The sequence below is a fragment of the Protopterus annectens genome, chromosome 11.part0, assembly GCF_019279795.1.
Source record: "Protopterus annectens isolate FY-2018-M chromosome 11.part0, PAN1.0, whole genome shotgun sequence".
In the NCBI taxonomy this organism is placed as follows: Eukaryota; Metazoa; Chordata; order Ceratodontiformes; family Protopteridae; genus Protopterus; species Protopterus annectens.
The window spans coordinates 198,422,424-198,443,683 of NC_056745.1; the positions used below are offsets into that span (position 1 = coordinate 198,422,424).

General features: G+C 41.7%; 1 protein-coding gene across 2 annotated transcripts in view; it reads left to right on the plus strand.

Moving 5' to 3' along the window:
• WASHC1 (WASH complex subunit 1) overlaps window positions 1-21,260 on the plus strand; it is a 1,004,726-nt gene that overhangs the window by 595,481 nt on the left and 387,985 nt on the right. For both annotated transcript variants that reach the window (XM_044087615.1, XM_044087616.1), the window contains exon 4: window positions 7,048-7,194. In XM_044087615.1, coding sequence (XP_043943550.1) covers window positions 7,048-7,194 — 147 coding nt within the window. The remainder of the gene's footprint in view (window positions 1-7,047; window positions 7,195-21,260) is intronic.

Below are 21,260 nucleotides of genomic sequence, written 5' to 3' on the forward strand. Positions count from 1 at the left end.
AACTCCTTACCCATGACAAATGGGTTTTAAAAATAGTTTCCCAAGGATACGGATTCCACTTCCACACTTTACCAACCCCAAACGGTTGGCCAGATCTACCCCCAAATCAATGGGCAGAGTCTCAAAAGCAAGATGTTCTTCATGTTTCACTGTTGCAGTCATTACATTTGGGTAATCTGCTGCAGGTTGCCCTCAGTCGGCCTGATAAGGCAGCACTGGATTTAAAGGAAGCCTACCTGCACATCCCAATCAGGGAATCTTGCAGAAGATACCTGTGCTTCAAAGCAGGCTTCATGCAATATCAGTTCTCTGCACTGCCCTTTGGCTTATCTACTGCGTCCAGGGTATTCACAAAGTGGCCTAGCCCCAGTCATTGCATTTTGCAAGCAAAGAAATATTCAGATATACCCATATCTGGACAATTGTCTAATTCAGGCAGAAAGCCAGGACATACTTTTGAATCATCTGGCATATGTACAAAAGGTACTGACTTCTCTGGGGTACACCATAAACGAAAATAAATCACATCTTGTACCCTGCCAACAAACTGTATTCCTGGGATCAAGCTTGAACACATCTTCCCAGATGGCTTTCCTCATGCCAGAGAAACAAGTTCATTTGACATCTTGCTTCAAACTAATGGCCACAAAGACCCTGCTATCTGCAACACAAATACTGCAAGCCTTTGGGGTTCATGGCCTTCTGCATTCTCCAAATTCCATATGCAAGACTGCATATGAGGAAACTAAAGTGGTATCTAAAAAGCCTATTGTGTCAACATTCTCAGGATCTAGAAGCAATGATTCCTGTCATACCTTGCATACAGTTAGAGTTCCTTTGGTGGGCAGAGGCCTGCCACCAAAACAAGGGACTGCCATTCACTCTACACCCTGCCGCCCAAACCCTAACAATAGACGCATCAGACTATGCATGGGGAGCGCACTTGGCAAGGAAGTGCATTCAGGGCAAATGGAACCCACGTCAAATGCACCTGCATATCGATCAAAAAGAAATGTTAGCTGTACAGAATGCTCTGACAGCCTTCAAGGACCACATTCTTCCAGGACAATTACACCACTGTTATGTGGTACATAAACAAGCAGGGGGGAACCCACTCATACCCTCCCTGCAGATTAGCCATGTCTCTGTGCAACACAGCCTTGAGCTACCAAGTGCACCTACAGGCTAAATTCCTGCCAGGAAGGCTAAATACACTGGCAGATGAACTAAGCAGAAATCTCATGGACCCACACGAATGGAAACTGGAACCAAAGACATTCAACACGTTGATAAACAAATGGGGGAGCCCAGAGATAGACATGTTTGCCCCCCCCCCCAAGCACTACCAATTGGACAAATTCTGCACAAGGACTCCCCACAAACAAGTTTTGAAAGTGGATGCCCTGTCCTTCACCTGGAAAAATCTATCAGTTTATACCTTTCCTCCTCTGCCTCTCCTGTCCAAGGTACTACTAAAGATCAAACAGGACAAACCAAGGACGATACTGATTGCACCAGACTGGCCACGCCAACACTGGTACCCACTCTTGCACAGTGTGTCACTGCTGGCACCATGGCACCTGCCTCAGACCTCTACTCTGTTGTCCCAGCAGGAGGGCCAGATTCTGCACCCTCAGCTTCAAACCCTGAACCTGGCAGCCTGGCTAATTACCTGATCTCTCCGTTACCATCACTCAGTAAACAAGTGTTGGATGTCATTCTGGAGGCAAGGAGGCCTAGTACTAGAAAATCTTATGCTGAAAAATGGAAAAGATTCTGTTCCTGGAACCAAACTCAGGGGATGGGCACAGCAGCGCCCAATTTACCTCAGATTCTTCAGTACTTAACTGAGATGCTTCACAAGGGCCTTTCCTTTTCCTCCATCAAAATTCATGCCTCAGCCATTTCAGCTCATTACAACACAGAACCACTCCTCTTCTCTCATCCACTGCTCAAGCAGTTCCTAAGAGGGGCCAAAAACTTAAGACCACCCAGGAGAGCCCCAACTCCAGCCTGGGGCCTTAACTTTGTATTGGAAAAACTCACTCTACCTCCTTTTGAGCCAGCTGCAAGTGCAGAGTTGAAATTCCTTTCTTGGAAAACAACCTTCCTTTTAGCCATCACTTCAGCAAGAAGAGTGTCTGAATTACTGGCCCTTATGGCAGTGGAGCCTTTCATCATCTTTCATGTGGACAGGGTGTCCCTCAGGACCAATCCCTCCTTCATGCCCAAGGTAGTATCCAGTGTGGCGCTTACTCAGTCCATTCATTTGCCAACCTTCTTTTCAAATCCACAGAACAAGGGGGAACGTATACTGCACTCCTTAGATGTGCACAGACAACTTAGATTTTACTTGGACAGGACTAAACCTCTCAAAATTCTGAACAGCTCCTGGTGGCATTTACTGCAGTGGCAGAGGGGGAAGGCCATTTCAAAGCAAACCATTTCTAAATGGATAGGCCATTGCATTCATTTCTGCAATAAGCACCATGGAAAACCTATCCCACAGGGGTTAAGACCACATTCAACCAGGGCTGCATCTACCTCTACAGCCTTTCTCAGAGGTGTCCCTACCAGGGGCATCCTAGAAGCTGCTACCTGGAGTTCTGTACATACTTTCACCAAGCATTACCATTTGCCAATTTTTTTCTAAATCCAGAGCTGGCTTTGCCACTGCAGTCTTGCAGGGCCTTATAGCTGGTCCTAATGCTATCTGATTTCCTCCTCCCATCCTTAGCTTTGGGAATCTACCCAAATGTGATGACTGCAACAGTGAAACACGAAGAACATAGTACAGTTGTATACACTTACCATAAATGTTGATGTTCAAGTGTATTCACTGTTGCAGTCCTGGTTACCCTTCCTCCAGCCCCCTGACTTCTTTTGGCTATACCTCAATTCCTTTTTACTATGCTTAAAGCTTTTTGGTGTATTTGTTTTTTTTGTTGGAGGTGTAACCTTATATATATATTTAATTGCTTCCCATTAGGGCCCCCCCCCTGACATCTGGGGCAAGAAAAACTGATGTAATGGCGTTGGTTGCATGCTTTATATCCCTGACTACCTGACGTCATGGAAGAGGAGACAGCAACCGACGCAGGACCCCAGACTTTGATATTCAGGCCGACTGAGGGCTACTGCAAGCAGATAACCCAAATGTGATGACTGCAACAGTGAATACACTCGAACTTCTACATTTATGGTAAGTGTACACAACTGTACTTTACATGCGTAGGTCATTTATTTGCCAGCAATGGCTTAAGATCAGACCAGTCTAAGTAAGCAGCTATTCTTAAAATGTAAGCACCAGATAATATTCAAGCTCTACAGTGTTTCCTTGGCATGGTCAACTATTTCGAAAAATTCATACCAGATTTCAGAGAGTTGACAGCGCCTTTAATAGAGCTAATGCGCAAAAATGTTGCATGGTCTTGGCTGGAACAGCACCAGAAGGCATTTGAAAACATTTAGCAGAAACTTGCCACCCCACCTACATTAAAATATTATGATGTCAGTAAACCAGTCACTCTCTCCTGTGATGCTTCAAAATTTGGTCTTGGTGCAGTTATTCTTCAGACAGGCAGACTAGTAGTCTATGCATCTAGAACACTTACCCAAACTGAAATGCAATACACTCAAATTGAGAAAGAACCTTTGGCAATAGTATTTGCATGTTCAAAGTTTCATGATTATATATCTATGGTCAAGCTATCCAGATTGAAATTGATCACCAACCTCTAGTTATGCTTTCACCTCCAGTGAGAGTACGAAGAATGATGCTCAGATTGCAAAAGTACAACTTCAAAATGGTCTATATAAAAAGCAAACTTCTTTAACTGGCTGATACCTTATCCAGATCATCCAGAAATACAACAGAACAGCTTGATGCAGAGAATTTTGACTTTGACGTAATGGCAGTGCATCATTTTTCTACCACAAGACTTGATGAGATGAGAGATCACACAAAGACTGATCCAATTTTGCAAAAGCTCAATCAATGCATTAATGTTGGATGACCATCAAAGCAATCTAGTGTACCACCTGAAGTGCAAACCTATTTTCCTTACAGAGATGAGATGTTGATGGAAAATGGCATTATTTTCAAAGGTCCTAAAATTGTTGTTCCTGTTTCCTTACATAATGAATATATGCAGATTTTGCATTGTGGTCACCCAGGTTCCAAATCTACCAAAATAAGGGAGAGAGAACTAGTATTTTGGCCTTGACTAGTGAAAGATATTGATAAAGTACTTTCTTCTTGTTCAGTATGCAATAGTAAACCACATTTGCAGAGAGAACCACTTCAGCTAAGTCAAGTACCTAAACTACATTGGTGAACAATAGCCACTGACATATTTGAGTGGAACAATCAGTATTGCTTAGTATTGGTAGACTCTTATTCAAACTGGTTTGAGATTGATTTACTACCTAATCTACCATCCAATACAGTTATTACCACATTGAAACGTCATTTCTAGTCCATGGTAGTCCACACAAAGTTATTTCTGACAACGGTACTCAATTTAATAGTCAGTTGTTTCAGAAATTTGCAAAAGAATAGGACTTTGTACATGTTACTAGTCGTCTAGAATATCCACAGTCAAATGGACTAGCTGAACATGCAGTGCAGAGTGCAAAGCAATTACTTGAAAGGTCAAAATGTGATAATACAGATGTCTTTTTGAATTTACTTAATCTCAGAAACACCCAGTGACAATATACTTGGCTCTCCTACTCTGAGACATCTGTCCAGGCAAACCAGAACAACACTGCCTATTAGTTCCTGTTTATTGAGACCTAAAGCTAAAAACAACAGAACCATCAGAGCCCAATTATTCAGGAAGCTCTTTTCCAGAAGTCCAGTTATGATAAATCGAGCAGATTCTTCATCCATTGAAAAGAGGAGAGACAATGAGGATACAAATGGTGAGAGGTTTTGATCGGATTGGTCAAGTAACAGGTATATGTACAGAGCCAAGATCCTACTTTATAGAATCTGAGGGTGTGGAGTACAAAAGAAATCACAGACATCATCTTCCTGTACCAGAATCGTTATCGCAGCATTGTTCCTGTGATAGACTCTAGATCTCAGAGCAATCCAGACAGTGTTCTCGTTCCAGAATATGTTTTACCTTCAACTTCCATTCCTGATGATGTTCCCGATATTCCTAAGGTTGAACATTCAGCAGAGACAGTGACACTTGCCAAGTCTAATTCTCAGTTTTATGTCACACAAATTGGTTGTACTTCCAGACCAAGTGTGAAATACTCAGCTCCCTGAACATAACTGTATATATGTACTTAGTTCTGTATAATTGCATGAGAAAGAGCTATTTGTATTATTTGCATGTCAACTGATATTATCAGCATTGCATGATCTATTTCTCAAAGAGGGAGGATGTAGAACAGAGCGTGTGTGCTGTGTCTTTAAGAAGCATATCAAGGACTGAAAGTGCATATATAAATAGGCACCTGCTGTAGTCAGTGTCATTTTGAAAGTGCAGTCAGAGAGTGAGCATGTAGGAATGAATGTAGCTAATTTATGTATAGGTTATCTAAGTTAAAGTTAATAAGCTTCAATCATGATGTGTTTGTGCATAATAAAGCTGCTTCAACAGAACCCACAAAGACTCTATTACAGCCTGGCTAGATGAGCGATAGTTAAAAAGCAGGTGAGGGCATTCTTGGGGACAGGGAGTTACTATAGAAAGTTTGTTCTCAATTATAGTACAATAGCTGCTCTCGTCACATACCTGACAAGATAAAACAGGCCTGATAAGGTTGTGTGGACCACAGCCTGCGAGCAGGTATTCCAAAAGCTTATAGGGGCTTTGTGAGGATCCCTTGTGCTAGCCAGTCCCGATCATAGCAAAGAACTTGTTGTGCAGGTAGATGCTTCAGACCATAGGATGGGGGCTGTACTCAGCCAGGTTTCTTCAGAGGGAAGAGGAGCACCCTGTTGTATATCTCAACCGTAGACTACAACCTAGGTAGGAATGTTATGCAGCTGTAGAAAAAGAATGTCTAGCCATAGTATGGGCACTGGAAGAAATTCAGCCATATCTGTATGGAAGGAAATTCACTGTGGTTACAAGCCACAATCCCTTAACATGGCTACATCATGCCAGCCAGCAAAATACCAAGTTATTAAGGTGGACACTAGGGTTGCAGGCATATGACATGACAATGCAGCACAGTAGTCGGGTCAGCAATGCCAGTGCAAATGGGCTGTCAAGACAGGGTATGGGTTAATGTGTTCGCAGAGAAGCTCATTTCCCTCAAGCAACATTCCTACAGGGTCACTTGAAAAAGTAGCTTGAGTCTTCATAAGGGGGAGAAAAGTGATGATGTGAGGTAGTGCCATCTGTGCCAGGGGGAAGTAGGGCAGTGCACGCATAACATATGCCAGCATAGCTAGCTGGAGTTTTGTAAAAAGTTATGTCATTTGAATATCAAACTGATTTGTACAGATGCTTGTGTTAAAATGTATTTGTAAAGTTGCTTGTGATAAAAAATGTATCAGCAGTGGGTCCTGTTGGACAGAAAAGAAATATACATGTATGTCAAACTGTGTTGCAACTGATGAAATGTATGCATTTTAACAGAGAACACTGAAAGGGAAGGGGTTAACCTCAGTCCAGCTACCCTTAAGAAAAATAGCATGAAATTAGATGACTTGGTTTAGGCCATTAAAGATTTTATCTCACAGGTCTGAATGCAGCCAGAGACTCTGTGAAAAGCCGGGGCTGAGTGGTGAATTAATTGCTACCCTATATATATATATATATATATATATATATATATATATATATATATATATACACACACACACGTTTTGGCTGTGGTTGTGCAGCATAATAGGATATTTCCTTATAATGTGATCCAGCAGACTACCAGCCGGGGGGGGGGGGGCATGCGCACATGTGTATATATCTACACACGCACATATATATGATGATATTTCTTGCTGAATTATTTCTGTAATTTTCATCTGCAAACATTTATTGCTTTTTGTATGAAAAACATTTTAATTTCTCTGTTATGTAGGTATTCTCTAGTGCAAAGTACCCTGCCCCAGATAAGCTGGAGGAGTACATGTCCATCTTCAGTGGTGCTGATGATCCAGCTGCACACAAACGACCTCGATACAGAATCCAGAGCAAGCATCGACCTCTGGATGATAGTGCATTACAGGTATGGAAAGTCATTAATTTCTTCTTTAAATGCATTCTGATTCATGTTTTTCACTTAACTTAGTAATGGAGCCTTTCCAGTCTCCAAAAGCACATTGTAGAGAATGAACCGTGCATTGATCCCAACGCATGGGTTCCACGTCTGTCATTGGCAAGCAAGCATCTCACATGGCTGTGTCTGTTAAGATCATTTAAAGAAGCTGAAAGTGGGATTAGAGATTTCCACTAAAAGATCTCTGAACCATTTTTATTTCTTGATACGTTAATGTGGAAGTGTTGGGCAAGCTGGCACCTGGCTAGACATGTATTGTTTTGTTTGCCCATATTTTAATCCTGGTTTTGTTGCCTAGTCTTTATTTGATTTTGCACTTTATTATAATCTATAGTTTACTATTTACATGCCTTAAAATTTAGTTTGGTCTTCATTTGCCACTTGTTTTTATGGACGCTGCACATTAGTTGTTAGCTTATGTTCCAACATTCCTTGTGAAGTTAATGCAGTCAGCACTTTATATTATCTTACCTAAAGAGCTCATATCACATTCTGCTTCCTATCTTCTGCGGTGTACACTAAGTTAATTTTAAGAGCTTCAAATCAAGGAATACTATTGTGATGTTGCTAATGGAGAAGTGGCTGCTACTGCTAAACTGTACCTTTGTTAGCTTCTTTGTAAACTGCTTATAAGTTCTACTTTTATTTTTTAACATTGGACTTTTGGATTTATAAGTCTTGCTGCACTGTTGTCTTATCATTTGGGGGGGTAGCAACGTTTTCTATTTTTATTCACTTTCTGCTTTTTTATTGCTTGTGCTTCTACTCTTATCTTTAATTGTTATCAGACTGATTTTTTGGCTAATTTCAATCCTACATTTTAAGATTGAATGTGAAATAGTTTACTTCATTTGGTCTTCAACCTGTGAGTCCTCGGATCTATATCAGATATGACATGGTCGCATTTTCCAGCTATGGCTCTGAACTCCATGCTCCTCCCCTACCCATAATGCCCCTGTCTCCCTTCAGGTCTCGTTTGCCGCCTGAGAGGAAGCAACGTGGTCCAAGCTCCATTGCATTTTGATAGCATAAATTTTGAATTTTTTTGACTTTTTAACTATCCTTTTCACTCTTAACCTTTTCTGTACGTTTATGGGGTTCTTCATAGCTTGTTTTCTTGTAGGCTTTTCTATCTTCCTCCCCTCTTCTCTTTCCTAGTAGTGTGTGTTTGTGTGTGTGTGTGTGTGTGTGTGTGTGTGTGTGTGTGTGTGTGTGTGTGTGTGTGTCTGTCTTTTGAACCAGCTTAGGCATGGTGGACGCCCTGAAGCTTGGCTTCAAAAGATGCACAGAATGTGGCCATAAGTTTCCCCAGCAGATGGCCACACTCTGTGCGTGGTTTGTTTGGGGTCACTCACTTCCAGTCCCCTTTCCTATTTGCACTGGGTTTAACCCCAGAGCACTTAAGGACAGGCGGGACAAACTAATTGCCAAGGGCCTGTTGCCCTCTACTGCTGGATGGACGTCCCACCTTCCCAATCTAAGAAAGCTGCGGCTGCTACTGCTTCTTCCCCTTCCTCGGCCTCTGGGACTCGCCCTCCTGCCATGAGGTCTGAGGAAGGGGATAAGGTCAAGAATGACTGGCCTCGCAAGCGCTCCCCTGACTGCTTGTCAGAGGCTGGCCTACCGCTGAAGACTAAGCCTGTTTCCAGGCCTGCTTCCCCTCTGCTCAGGACCCCAGGGTTCTTCCCTGAACTCGAGGTTCTAGTCAGCCAGTCGCCCCATAGGCCTTCTCCCCCATCGGCTCTCCCAGCCCACTTCAGCGGTGTCCTCCCGCTCTACCCGGAGCTTTTCTGAAGCAGAGATGGACAAGATGATGTGGAGATTTATTTGCACTCAAATCCAGGTGGGGGTCTTGCCAGGACCTTCTCCCACCAGATCAGGCGCCTTCCAACCAGTTTTTAGACCCATCACTCCTTCTTCGATCCAACCCGTGGTTTCAGAGCTGTTGGATCCGAGGACGGTTGGAGTTGAGGGGTCGGCGCTGATGGTACCTTGTAACTCGATGCTGGCCAGTGTGTCCTGAGTGTATGATCCAACTATAATGGATCCGAGCTCTCGGAACCGCAGCCTCGGGGTCAGATCCAAGGGGGTGCTCTCTGCTCCGTGTTTGTTGGAGAGAAGCATCCCCCTCGGTGTCTTAGCTCCTAGAGGCTCAACTCCGACTCCCAGGTTGGATCAGAGGGGAGTGGCTTCTGCTAGTTCAGCCCAGGAGGTCTCCTCTGCATTCGACATGGTGGAGAGGGCTCTCGCAGGGTCGAGGCCTCTGACTGTTTTGTCTTCGGAGTCCATCCAGACCCCCCTTGGCCTTGCGTGCAGGTCCGAGCATCTTGCCCTCTCAGGGACAACCCGTAGCCATAATGCCTCAGGACATTCCAGCCTTGGAACAACCCGCTTGCAAGATCTCCCCAGAGAGTCCCCCTGAAGAGCTCCCCCGCAAGCATACGTGCAAAAGGAGGCACTTGGACTCTCCTCCAGAGTCCCTCACAGAGGACACAGACCTGGATGAAGGGGAAGGTTCCCCAAGATCACCCCCTGAGAATGTTTCCTTTGGAGACATCATGGTGATCCTCCGCCGAAGAGGGGAGGTGGTCCACCCCAAAACCAACCTTTGACGAGTCCATATTTCTGGAGGCATTTGGCTTGGGCCCATCTACCTCTTGTGTTTCCTCCTGCTGATCCACTCGTAGATTTAATAACATCTAGGGCATGGAAGGAGCCGGACACCATAGAGCCAATACCCAAGCACCCGGACAAGGTCTTAAGACCCTCTGCAGACAAATTACACTGGCACAAGGGGTCCCTTGTAGATGCTATGCTGGTGGCGGCAGCCACCAAGAAGGAATTCGCTCAGGAGAGTTCCACAGTCCATCCACCTGACTGAGAGTCGAAGACTCTGGATCATTTTGGGAAGTGAGTCTATGCTTCAGCGACCTTCTGTGTGAGGGCGCTGAACTACATGGCGCACATTATTCGACTCGAGAGAGATCTGGTCAAGGAAGTCATGAAGTCGACCCCAGGGTCCATGTCAGCAGAGGACAGGAAGAAGTTTGATGCACGAATGGCCACTCTAAAATCTGTAGCCAACACGTCCACCCTTTTTCTTTCCCATGCCACGGAGCTAGATGCATGGGTGGCGGGATCAGGCATTGCCTTCTGGTGCCACGTCTGGCTCCGCTTATGTCAGTTCTCAGAGCCCTTCAAGGCGTCTTTTACCAACGCCCCTTATGATGGTTCTTCCCTCTTTGGGAAGACAGTCAGAGAGACTTTGGTACAGAGCTAGAAGGACGGGAAGACCCTGTCTGCTGTAGGGGTCCATTTTTCACCACCTCAAAGGTCCTTTTCCAGGAACCAGTGAGGCCATAAGAAGATGTGGTTCCGCAAATCTCAGGCGTTTTCCCGGGATGCTCAGGACTCACTTTCCCACAGGGTCAGAGGGCAATATGATAGACGCCACCCTAGTCCTAGGAATTTCAGGTCCTGAAAACCTTTCTTGGATAAACCCGGACAGCAACCCTGAGGGGTTGCCTGGCTAGTCTATCGCTGCACCCACTAGCATGGGAGTTCATCACTACAGATCAGTGGGTGCTGCGGGTCATATCCAGAGGATATTTCGTTCCCTTCAGGGATTTACCCCCTTCAACAAAATCCTCCCGGACATCCACCCACACAGCGGGAGGAAGCAGCAGTGCAGGTACACTCAGTGCTGAGAAAACGAGTCATCCAACCGGTCCCCCCAGACCGGTCCAGATCCGGGGTTTACTCCAGGTTCTTTTTAGTGCCAAAAAAGACAGGGGACCTCAGACCAATATTGGATCTGTCCCAATTGAACCTGTCAGTAACCAAGACAAAATTCCGGATGGTCATGATTCAATCTATTCTGCCTTATCTGCTGGACAGAGACTGGATGTGCTCGATCAACCTCCAGGATGCATACTATCACATCAAAATGCACAGGCACTGCCAGAAGTTCCTTCACTTCAGGCTGGGAGCCAGTCATTACCAGTTTCAAGCCCTCCCCTTTGGTCTCACCACAACCCCCTACGTGTTTACCAAGGAAATGGCAGTGGTAGTGGCTCACCTGAGGCTTCAGGGCATTCAGGTCTTTCTATACCTTGACGATTGGCTCTTTACCGCCCCCCTCAGATCATCTGCTATGTCGAGCCAGGGACTCCTTCCTTCAGTTAGCCAACAAGTTGGGCGTTACTATCAGTATGAACAAGTCTCTTCTTCAGCCAGTTCAGATTCTAGATTTCATTGGGGCATGGCTAGACACAATACAATCAAAGGTGTTCCTCACCTCAGACAGGATACGCAGCTTGAGGCTTACATGTATTACACATTTTCCAGACCCATTTACCAACAGCTGAAACAGTGTTAAGAGCTTTAGGTTCTTTGACGGCCACAATAAATCTCCCCATGGCATGCCTTCACATGAGGTTACTGCAGTGGACTGTAGCGGTTCACTGGTCACTGTTAGACCTTCTCTTGTCCTTTCCAGTGAGAATTTCAAAAGCATGCAGAGACTCCCTTTGGTGGTGGATTCAGTCCCTGGATCTCCTCAAGGGATGTCCTTTTCAACCTCCTTTACCCCAAACCACGGTGAACACAGATGCCTCCCTACTTGGGTGGGGGGCATTGCTCAGGAAGGACAGTCCAAGGCATGTGGTCCCTTTCCGAGACCTATCTGCACATCAGTGTTCTAGAGATGAGAACCCTCCATGCTCATCTTCCTGTGGGAACGATTACAATTCAGACGGACAGTATGTCAGTGGTCTGGTATATCAACAAACAGGGAGGAACCAGATCTTCATCCTTATGTCAAGAGGCCATGAAAGCGTGGGAATGGGTGATCTCCACCAGCCATTTTCTGGTGGCAACGCACATCCCGAGACAGTCCAACATCTTAGCGGACAGTCTCGGCAGATCCATCTTGATGCTTATGAGTGGTCTGTGAAGCCTTCAGTAGTAGAACCGATCTTCCTACAAGTGGGGTCGTCCTTGCTGCAATCTCTTCGCATCTCCTTCCAATACGAAATGCAGCGAGTTTTTCGCTCTAAACCCCCCTCCGGGGGAAGCCCCCAGAGACGCTCTGATTCATGCTTGGCCTACCGGGCTCCTTTATGCATATCCTCTTCTCCCCCTCATGTCAAAGTTTCTGCAAAAAGACCAAAGGCTGGGGATCACTGTGATACTCATTGCCCCATTCTGGCCTCAACAGGTTTAGTTTCCCTTACTCAGGTCTCACCTAGTTGTTCCACCATGGATCCGGTCCCAGATCTGCTTTCACATGACTCTGAGACTCCTCATCCAGGTCTGGACAGTCTGAAGCTCACTGCTTGGCTGCTCTGGTTCCCATGATTTTTAGGACTCCCGGTCTATCATTTCCTGTTAAATCCATTGTGGTGGCGGCTCATAAATCGTCCACCAGAAAAGTTTATTGCATTAAATGTAAACATTTTTCTATATGGGCCATTCAGAGGTCTTTGGATCCTTTCACTGCACCACTTTAAGCAGTTTTAGATTTTCTAGGTAGCATTTTTCATCAAGGCACTAGTTCCTCAATTGTAAAATTCCAACTAGCCGCCATTTCTAAGTTTCATGCTGGGCTAGACATGTCTTCGTTGGCTTCTTCGAAACTTTGTAAAATCTTTCTCAAAGGTGCCTTTCTTCACAGACCCCCGGTTAAGGATCCCATTCCTTGGTGGGACCTCACTTTGTTGTTGCAGGAGTTGGTTTCCCCTCCTTTTGAGCCTGTGGCATCTGTAGAGCTACAATTTTTGACTTGGAAAACTGCCTTCTTGGTTGCCATTACATCCGCTAGAAGGGTGTCTGAGCTTCAAGCTCTTTCTATCAAATTCTCTTACATGATCTTTCACAAGGATAGGGTGTTGCTACGCACTAACCTGTCCTTCCTTCCTAAGGTAGCCTCAGAGGCTAATTTTAATCAGATTATTAATTTACCTGTATTTTTTTCCGAACTACTAGAACAAAGAGGAATACAAATTACATTTACTGGACGTACACAGGCAGTTGAGGTTTTATTTTCACAGGACTAAACCTTTCTGCAAGTCTGATCAGCTTTTTGTGTCCTATGCCAAGATCTTCTTAGGCAAACCCATCTCAGAAGTGACTATTGCTTGCTGAATTTCTCAATGCATTGGCCAGGCTTACTCAGATAGAGGTTTGTCTCTTCCTGGAAAATAGAAAGCTCATTTAACCTGCTCTATGGCCATGTCAGCGGCCTTTTGGTCTAGGGTCTGTTTGGATGATATTTGTTCAGCTGCTACTTGGGCCTCATCTCACACCTTTATTTCTCATTATAAACTGGATTTGGTCTCTAGGAGTAGAGCATCCTTTGGTTCTGCAGTGCTCCAGAATATCCTTCTTGAGGGCCTCCTAAGAGTTAGGTAGCTGGGGACTCTGTCCCACAGGTTGAAGACCAAATGAAGTAAACTACTTCAGATAAAGAAGTTATGTACTCACCATAACATTCCATCTGAGTAGTTCTACTTCATTTGTCTTCAGCCACCCCCCCTCCTTCCCCCTAACTTTATCCTTTGTGATACTATGTGTCCTTTGTACCGGACAATTATTGCTAGGATCTTTGGTTATGTCAGGGCAAAAGTTATTTTGTAATGTTTTGTGTTGGAGGACCAAGTGTTATTTGGTCGGGTATTTGTTATCTGTTAGGCAGTAAACTCGATCTGAAGGGAGAAGGGAAACAGGGGCATTATGAGTAGGGGGAGGAGCATGGAGCTCGGAGCAGTAGCTGGAAAATGCGGCCATGTCAGATCCGATATGGATCCGAGGACCCACAGGTTGAAGGCAAATGAAGTAGAACTACTCAGATGGAACATTATGGTGAGTACATATCTTCTTTTTATTTTTGCCATCATCACAATCCTGGATTGCTTGGATTGTTATTTTTGGCTGGACTGGCCTTATGTTTAGCTCTACTGACTCCCCATACTGAAATTTTTCTCTGTTATGAGTTTGATTGGAGTAACCTTTACACCACCATAGTTGAAGATTTTGGATGCTGTATTGAATCTTTTGTGAGTTTTGTTTGTAGCTGTCTTCTTATATGGGTATTGGCATTGCCAGTAACCAGAAGGTGATGGTAACAGCGCCATAATGAATGATTGATAAACAAAACACTGGGTTCACGTAATCTCGGGGAAATGTCCAAGACTGGTAAATTTCACAATAAATCAAAATCCCTACAGTTCTGTACAGACAATAATTGATTGATTGGTTGATTAATCAAATCAGTAGATTTAAAGTGATAAGCATGTGAAAACATTAATAATTTAAAATGAAGAACAAAAACTGCATTAAATGTTATTAAAATACTGGACATATAAAGCTCTAGAAACTTAATTCAAAACTCTATTATAATTCAGCTGCTCTTATTTTTAAAACAGGATAAATTGAAATGTGGTCATTCAGACCAGAAGGTGTGGTGACATCCATCCTAACTTCCCAAACAAGCTGCCTGTATTCATTTTTTGTTTCTCTTTGCCCAATGCTGGCATCTGGGTGTATTTTTTTCTAAAATTCCAGACACAGATTTCACAAAATCCTCACATTCCAAAGAATGTTTATAGAGAACATTGTTTTTATTCCCTTTCCTGATATTATACAAGTGCTCATACATTTTCTTAACCAACATCCTTTCCATTTTGCCAATATAAAATGATTGGCATCTATTATAAATTGCAATGTAAAGTTTCTTCTAGAGTGGCAATAATTCTTCAAAGTAGCAAATTCTTTGTCAGTAATGTAATGAGACTGGTTACACGTCCCACACTTTGTTGTTCTTTTTAAAAGTGTCCCCTTGTTCAATTTCATTGATCCCAGGCCTGTTAGTTTCCAATAATCTGTTTATGCTTTTGTCTGTCTTAAAAGACACCTACCAATCTTAAACATTTCCTTGTTCACTTCAAAAACAGACCAGTTGTTTCTTATAATATTTTTTATAGATGAACTGTTGTAATTTGGTAAAGTTGCCATAAAATTTAGCCTCACTATTGACATATTCCTTTACTGGTGTATGTTTACTTAAAAAATGGACTATATTTCAAACCTCTATCCCTAGACACCTTGTTATATATCACATCCAATAATTCATGGGGTAACCTCTCTCCAAAAGCGTTTCACACATTCTTTCTATCTCTACCCTAAATATTCTGTCCTTCGATACCATTATGGCTGTTCATATAAATTCGCCTTAACCAAATTCCTCTTACTTTACCATGGGACCAAATTCCTCTTACTTTACCATGGGCGGCAACTTTTATAGTGCAGGTAGGGACTGGAAAATCTACTTTTTCTATAAACTGTACAAACAAAATTTTAGCATCTATTTCTAAATTAACATCCAAAAATGTGTAGATTGTACTGAATAATCATGGGTAAACTCTGATTTCTTATTTGTTTTTCAGAAATTCATTAATTTCCACCAGTTCTTTTTGTCATATAATAAATATATCATCCTGGAATCTACAATAAAAATTCCAACAAGAATTGTAAGGGGAATTTAAAATGAATATTTTTTCCTGAAGTATAAATAACTAACATAGCATAAATGGGGGCACCCTCCTGCCCCATTGCAGCTCCTTTGATTTGTCTGTAAAATTCCCCATCAAAGAATTAAAAATTGTGCAAAACTATTTCCATTAACTCCATAATAAGTCTGACTTCTTTTCCAGCCAATACTCTGTATTCTAGAAGGGTCTTATGAAAATATTCTAGGCCCGCTTCATGTGGTATACATGTAAAGAGATTAGAGACGTCCTCCATAAGGAAGCTGATATTGTTCTTGCAGTATTCTGGTGTCAATTTCTGCAAAAAGTCCCATGAGTCCTATACATGTGAATATCTGTTTAAAACATTTTTCAACTTCCTATTGATATAAATGGCCAGGAGGTATGTCGCAGTTTTTGTTCTTCATTTTTAATTATGAAAGTTTTTATGTGCTTGTTACTTCAAATCTATTTACTTAATTTAATTATTTAAATTGGCTATAATCTTTAGGTTGTGTTCTGAAGAAATCCGAAGTTGTAAGGACGAAAGTGCTCAACTTTATTTGTGTGTGAAATAAGATATTTTACTTACTAAATGTTCTCATCTTACAGAACTGTTGGATTTTGATTTACAATGACTTATTGTGGAATTTACCATTCATGGACCTTTCCCTGAGACTATGCGAGCTGAGTGTTTTGCTTAGTTTGTGTAGGGTTGCACGGCATACACACCAATACTGAATGACTGCGCCTGGATGTAACCCACATTTCAGTTCAACATCGTGATCTACTGACTAGGATACTTTATTAGTCCTAGATTTTGTGAAGAGCACCAGTTTTACTTGCGCTGTTGTACTCTGAGGGTCCTAGCTCATGCTAGGGATTATTGTACAGGTATTACTTGCTATTTTATTTAAAATAAACCTGCTTTGATGTCTTACCTGCCCTAAATTTGTTGGTGCCTAGAAGTTGTGTTCTGCTTTATTTAATTAATGCATTCATTCATCCGTTCTCTCTCTCTCTTTCTGTCATTCCTATATTTAGGTAGTGTACTGATCTCAGTGTACCATTTTCAGGCACAGCCAGAGATGTACAACCACAAAAAATTATAATGTGTAAAGAAAAGAAGCAGTAATGACATCAACAATTCCAATAAGAATATACATACACAAAACATGACATATGTACAACAAATCAATAGAAATATGCATAACAGGAAATATGAACAAGAGGTTTATTACCACTGGATAGTTGCCATTTTAGTTTGTGCTATTTAAACTGCTCTAGGGCTGTTAAATCGAGTTTTACTGCTGTTTGCATTGTTTTCTAATCAGTTGTATTCGTTGTTCCAATTTTCTATTACTTCTTTGTTAATGGGTACTAACATAGCAAGTGTTGCTCAACTTAGACCTGTGCATTATAATAATCTTTTTTTTAACTTTTCAGCTGTGCAGGTATCTGTACATTGTACATAGCCCCTCTTAGGCACTTGTACTAACACGTGGTCAGTTCACAACAAGTCTGTGATAACGGCCAGTTTGCTGTATGATAAAGACCTTGCTTTTGTCATTGAGACATGACTTGATCATTTTGACCACCTGGGGAGACCATCTCCTTTGATTACATCCTTGTCGTAGGAACAAATTGTAGATTCTCCTCATCTGTCATCCACCCATTTGTGCAAGGATATTCTTTGAGTAATAAACTGGCTTTCTCAGTTTTGGGTCATAAGCAGCTAATTATGGTGTCCTTTATCCCAGCACAAAAGACTAATTTAGTGAACATTTTACAGGACCTCAGACTGTTTGGGAGAACTTTAACCTTAAAGACTATTTTTAAGGGGGAAGGTGGCGAAATATGTAAGTTTACTAAACCCAGCACTTTTACCCCCAAAATGCACCCGATGGTGAATACTTTCATTTCTGTTTGTGATAAACAAATAAAGGAGATGTATCAAAACAGTACACTTTCTACATACTATAATTTGAACAGAGATGAATGTAATGCCTTAGTGGAGCTTAGATCGATGCAGTGAATTGAAATTAGACCCACAGATAATGGGGGAGGGGTGATAATCATGGATAAGGAATTTTACCTCACACAAATGGGCACAGTACTTAATGATCAGACAACATACATGAGAATCAATAAAACGAAAGTTACAGCTACGATGGATAGTGTGTCCGTTCTAGTATTCAATCTACTTACAACTTGGAAGAGCTATTTAATTATTTCACTGTTGATACTCCACTGATTCCAATTATTTATGGACTTACCAAGGTACATAAAGATGTCAAGAACCCACCCATTAGACCTATAGTCTCAAGCAAGGGGTGGGCGACGCAGCCATTGTCCATCTATGTGGGGAAGTGTGTACATCCAGTATTGAATACATATGAACATGTATTAAAGGATACCAAGACCTTTTTACAGGTACTCTACAATAAGACAAAGGCATTGGTGGGTGACTATTATTTTGTCACACTTGATATAACATCCTTATTCACAGTTATCCCGAATCAATGGGGCATTGAGAACATTAGGAACCAGCTATGTGTTCAGCAAACGTTTACGACAAGGAAGGTGAATCTAGTTTGCAGTCTGTTGGAAATCATTTTAGAGAACAATGTTTTTGTTTTCAGGGATGAGTACTACCTACAGAAGATAGGCGTAGCTATTGGCACAGTATGTGCCAATAGCTACGCCAATCTAGCAGTAGGCCATTGGGAGCTAACGTGATTTCTACGTTCAAGTGAACACAGCAAGGACTTGCTGTGGTATACTCGTTTTGTGGATGACATGTTTTTTCATTAGAGGAGATTGAATTCCTCGGTGTGCTAGTTAGGAAGTCAGATGTGAGTATTGGAAACTAGTTTGTATGGGAAACCAACAAGGAGGAACTCCTTACTCCTTAGAAAGAGCATGCACCCAAAACACGCAAGTAAAAATGTTATGAAAGGGCAGATTCTGAGAACCATGAGACTACATAATAATGACATACAACTCACAACAGCATTACAGGGTCTCAGAGGAGAGTTTTTAGAGGGGGTATTCTAAGCATGAGGTTGATAGATGCTTGGAAGAGAGTCCCTGATGGAAAGGGGTAGTAAAGAGAAAGCATACTTCTCCCAACATGGAGATCCTGGTGCATTAACCAGTAAGACGAATTATAAGAAACTTATTCCCCATATCGTTTGCAAGTGATATAAATGTTTTTTGCGAAGTCTTTAAGAAAGATTGGAATATGTTAGCAGCAGTGGATGAATTAAAAAAAGTCTTAGACGATAAACCTTCCTTCCCCTTTAAAATAAGCGATCACTCAAATGACAGTTGTGTTATAAAACGCAAACACCTGCAATAGGCAGTATCTTCTAGACTGGGAACTTATATGTGCATAAATTGCACAGCTTGTAGATATATATATTCCTGTATGACATTCACACATCCACAATGCTCTGTTGAGATTCAAGCAAAGTGCTACGCAAATTGTAGGACTAAAAATGTTTATTTCAGCTTCTGCCAGGTTTGTAAGATTTTTTATATAGGGAAAACAAATAGAATGTTGAAAGATCGTATATTAGAACACAACAGAGATGTAGTGAATAGGAAAGGGAACAACACATTGGCTAAGCACGTAGAGGCAGAAGGTATAGACCACATTTTTAAATTCTTTGTACTTGAGGTCCTTGCAGAAGGGGTGAGAGGAGGAGATTTGAGAAATAGGACTGAAGCAGCGGAACACAGATGGATCATTTAGTTTAATGCAGACAGACCACCAGGGATAAATGAAACCGTGTCAAACCCTTTCTCAAAGTAAGAGCACTTAAACACTAATAATATATATAAGGTTTTACATAGTATGACCTCTTTTTTATATATAGTTATGCATATTTATATATTTTTTTATATATACCTTTTATTTGTTGCACTGTTGACTATGTATTTTTTTATACATTTTTACATATTTCTAGGGTGCTTTTCACATAGGCATTACAACATGTTTCATATACATGGTTTATAATGGAGGGGTGGTTCATCTGAGAGGGTGTTGGGAAACTATGTGAAGGTGATTGATTTATTGATTGTGTTTAATTGGATTCAAACATTCATTGGTTAAATGTGTGCTTAAATGTTTTGTGATGTTTCATGAAGGTTAATCTGATGAAGTGGTCAGAGTGATTGCGAAAGCACTTACTTTTTGTTTTATAATAGAGTGCACCATTTCAGCTGTGGAGGTTAGGCTCTACTTTATTTTGGTCTATTAATCGTATTTGAGCTGAGAGCCTCGTCCTTCGTTCAGTATCCTGGTTTGTTTTTCGCTAGTTATGGTTGGTGGCCAGTATCTAGGCTGTTGATGGATTCAGTGACTCTTGCTAATGAATGCAGTCATATTTTGAAAGATTTGGGATTTGTTATGGTTATTAGCAATGCAACTCACAAATTAGGTCATACTCTGGACTGTCTGGTAGGCACGAGATGGGATGGTGAAACTAGTCTTGTGGTCTGACCACTTATTATCTGCTTCACCCAAGAGCTTCAGCACTAAGCCCCTTCTGATAGTTATTGTATATTGCTTTTAAATGTTGTCCAACTGGAGCAGAGGCCTGTAGAGAAAGTCTCCCAACATATTACAAACATTTTTAAAAAGATATTCAGTAGTATACATGAACAGATGTGAATGTATATATTTTTGCCCAGGCTGTATTATCTAGTAATCTCTATTCTAAAGAATGTCCGTATGTGTATTTAATGTCATCTGTATAAACTGCAACTTGTGAGCACTTCATTTATTGTAATGTCCTTTTTCAACTTTTTCTAGCTGTCCAAATATTTGCATTGTGTATGTATAGGTTCACCCTATATGAACTGAAGCTGAATTTTTGTTTAGTTTATATACCATCCTTCTGTATTAGGCTTTTTAATAACTGTATTCAACTGTAACAATATTATGTCAACATGGAGCTTTTCTCCCTGGGCCTCAGCTGAAAGTAGGATATTAGCCCAGTTGAACTTTCCTGGTAAACAAATTTCAAATAAGTACTATATATTTGCAATTACACATATATTTCATACATTTGCTAAATAAATTACATTCGTATGAAAGCAAAGGCAATTATTATTATAATATAAAAGATACTTATGCATTCGTAGATGTTGAACATTGAGCCTTTGAAGAGCTGTCAAGCAGATAATAGATCCTGTGATTAGGGCTTAGAAATTCAAAGAAATGGAGGTGAGGGAAGGAAGTAAGTGGGGCAGAAAATGTTAAAATTATAGGTAAGAGGTAGAGTATAAATCAAGTTCATAGATAGTTGTATGTATGGCTGTCATAAGGTTTTTATTAGAAGTAGAGAGGTGGGGGGTGAGCAGTATCACAAAACTAAGTATATGGCTAGGAGATGCTAGTAAAACTGTTACTGGTTGTGGGGCATATGATTCTGATTGAAAAGAAATGCTGTGACAATATGGCAAGCCAATCTTGATCTGATT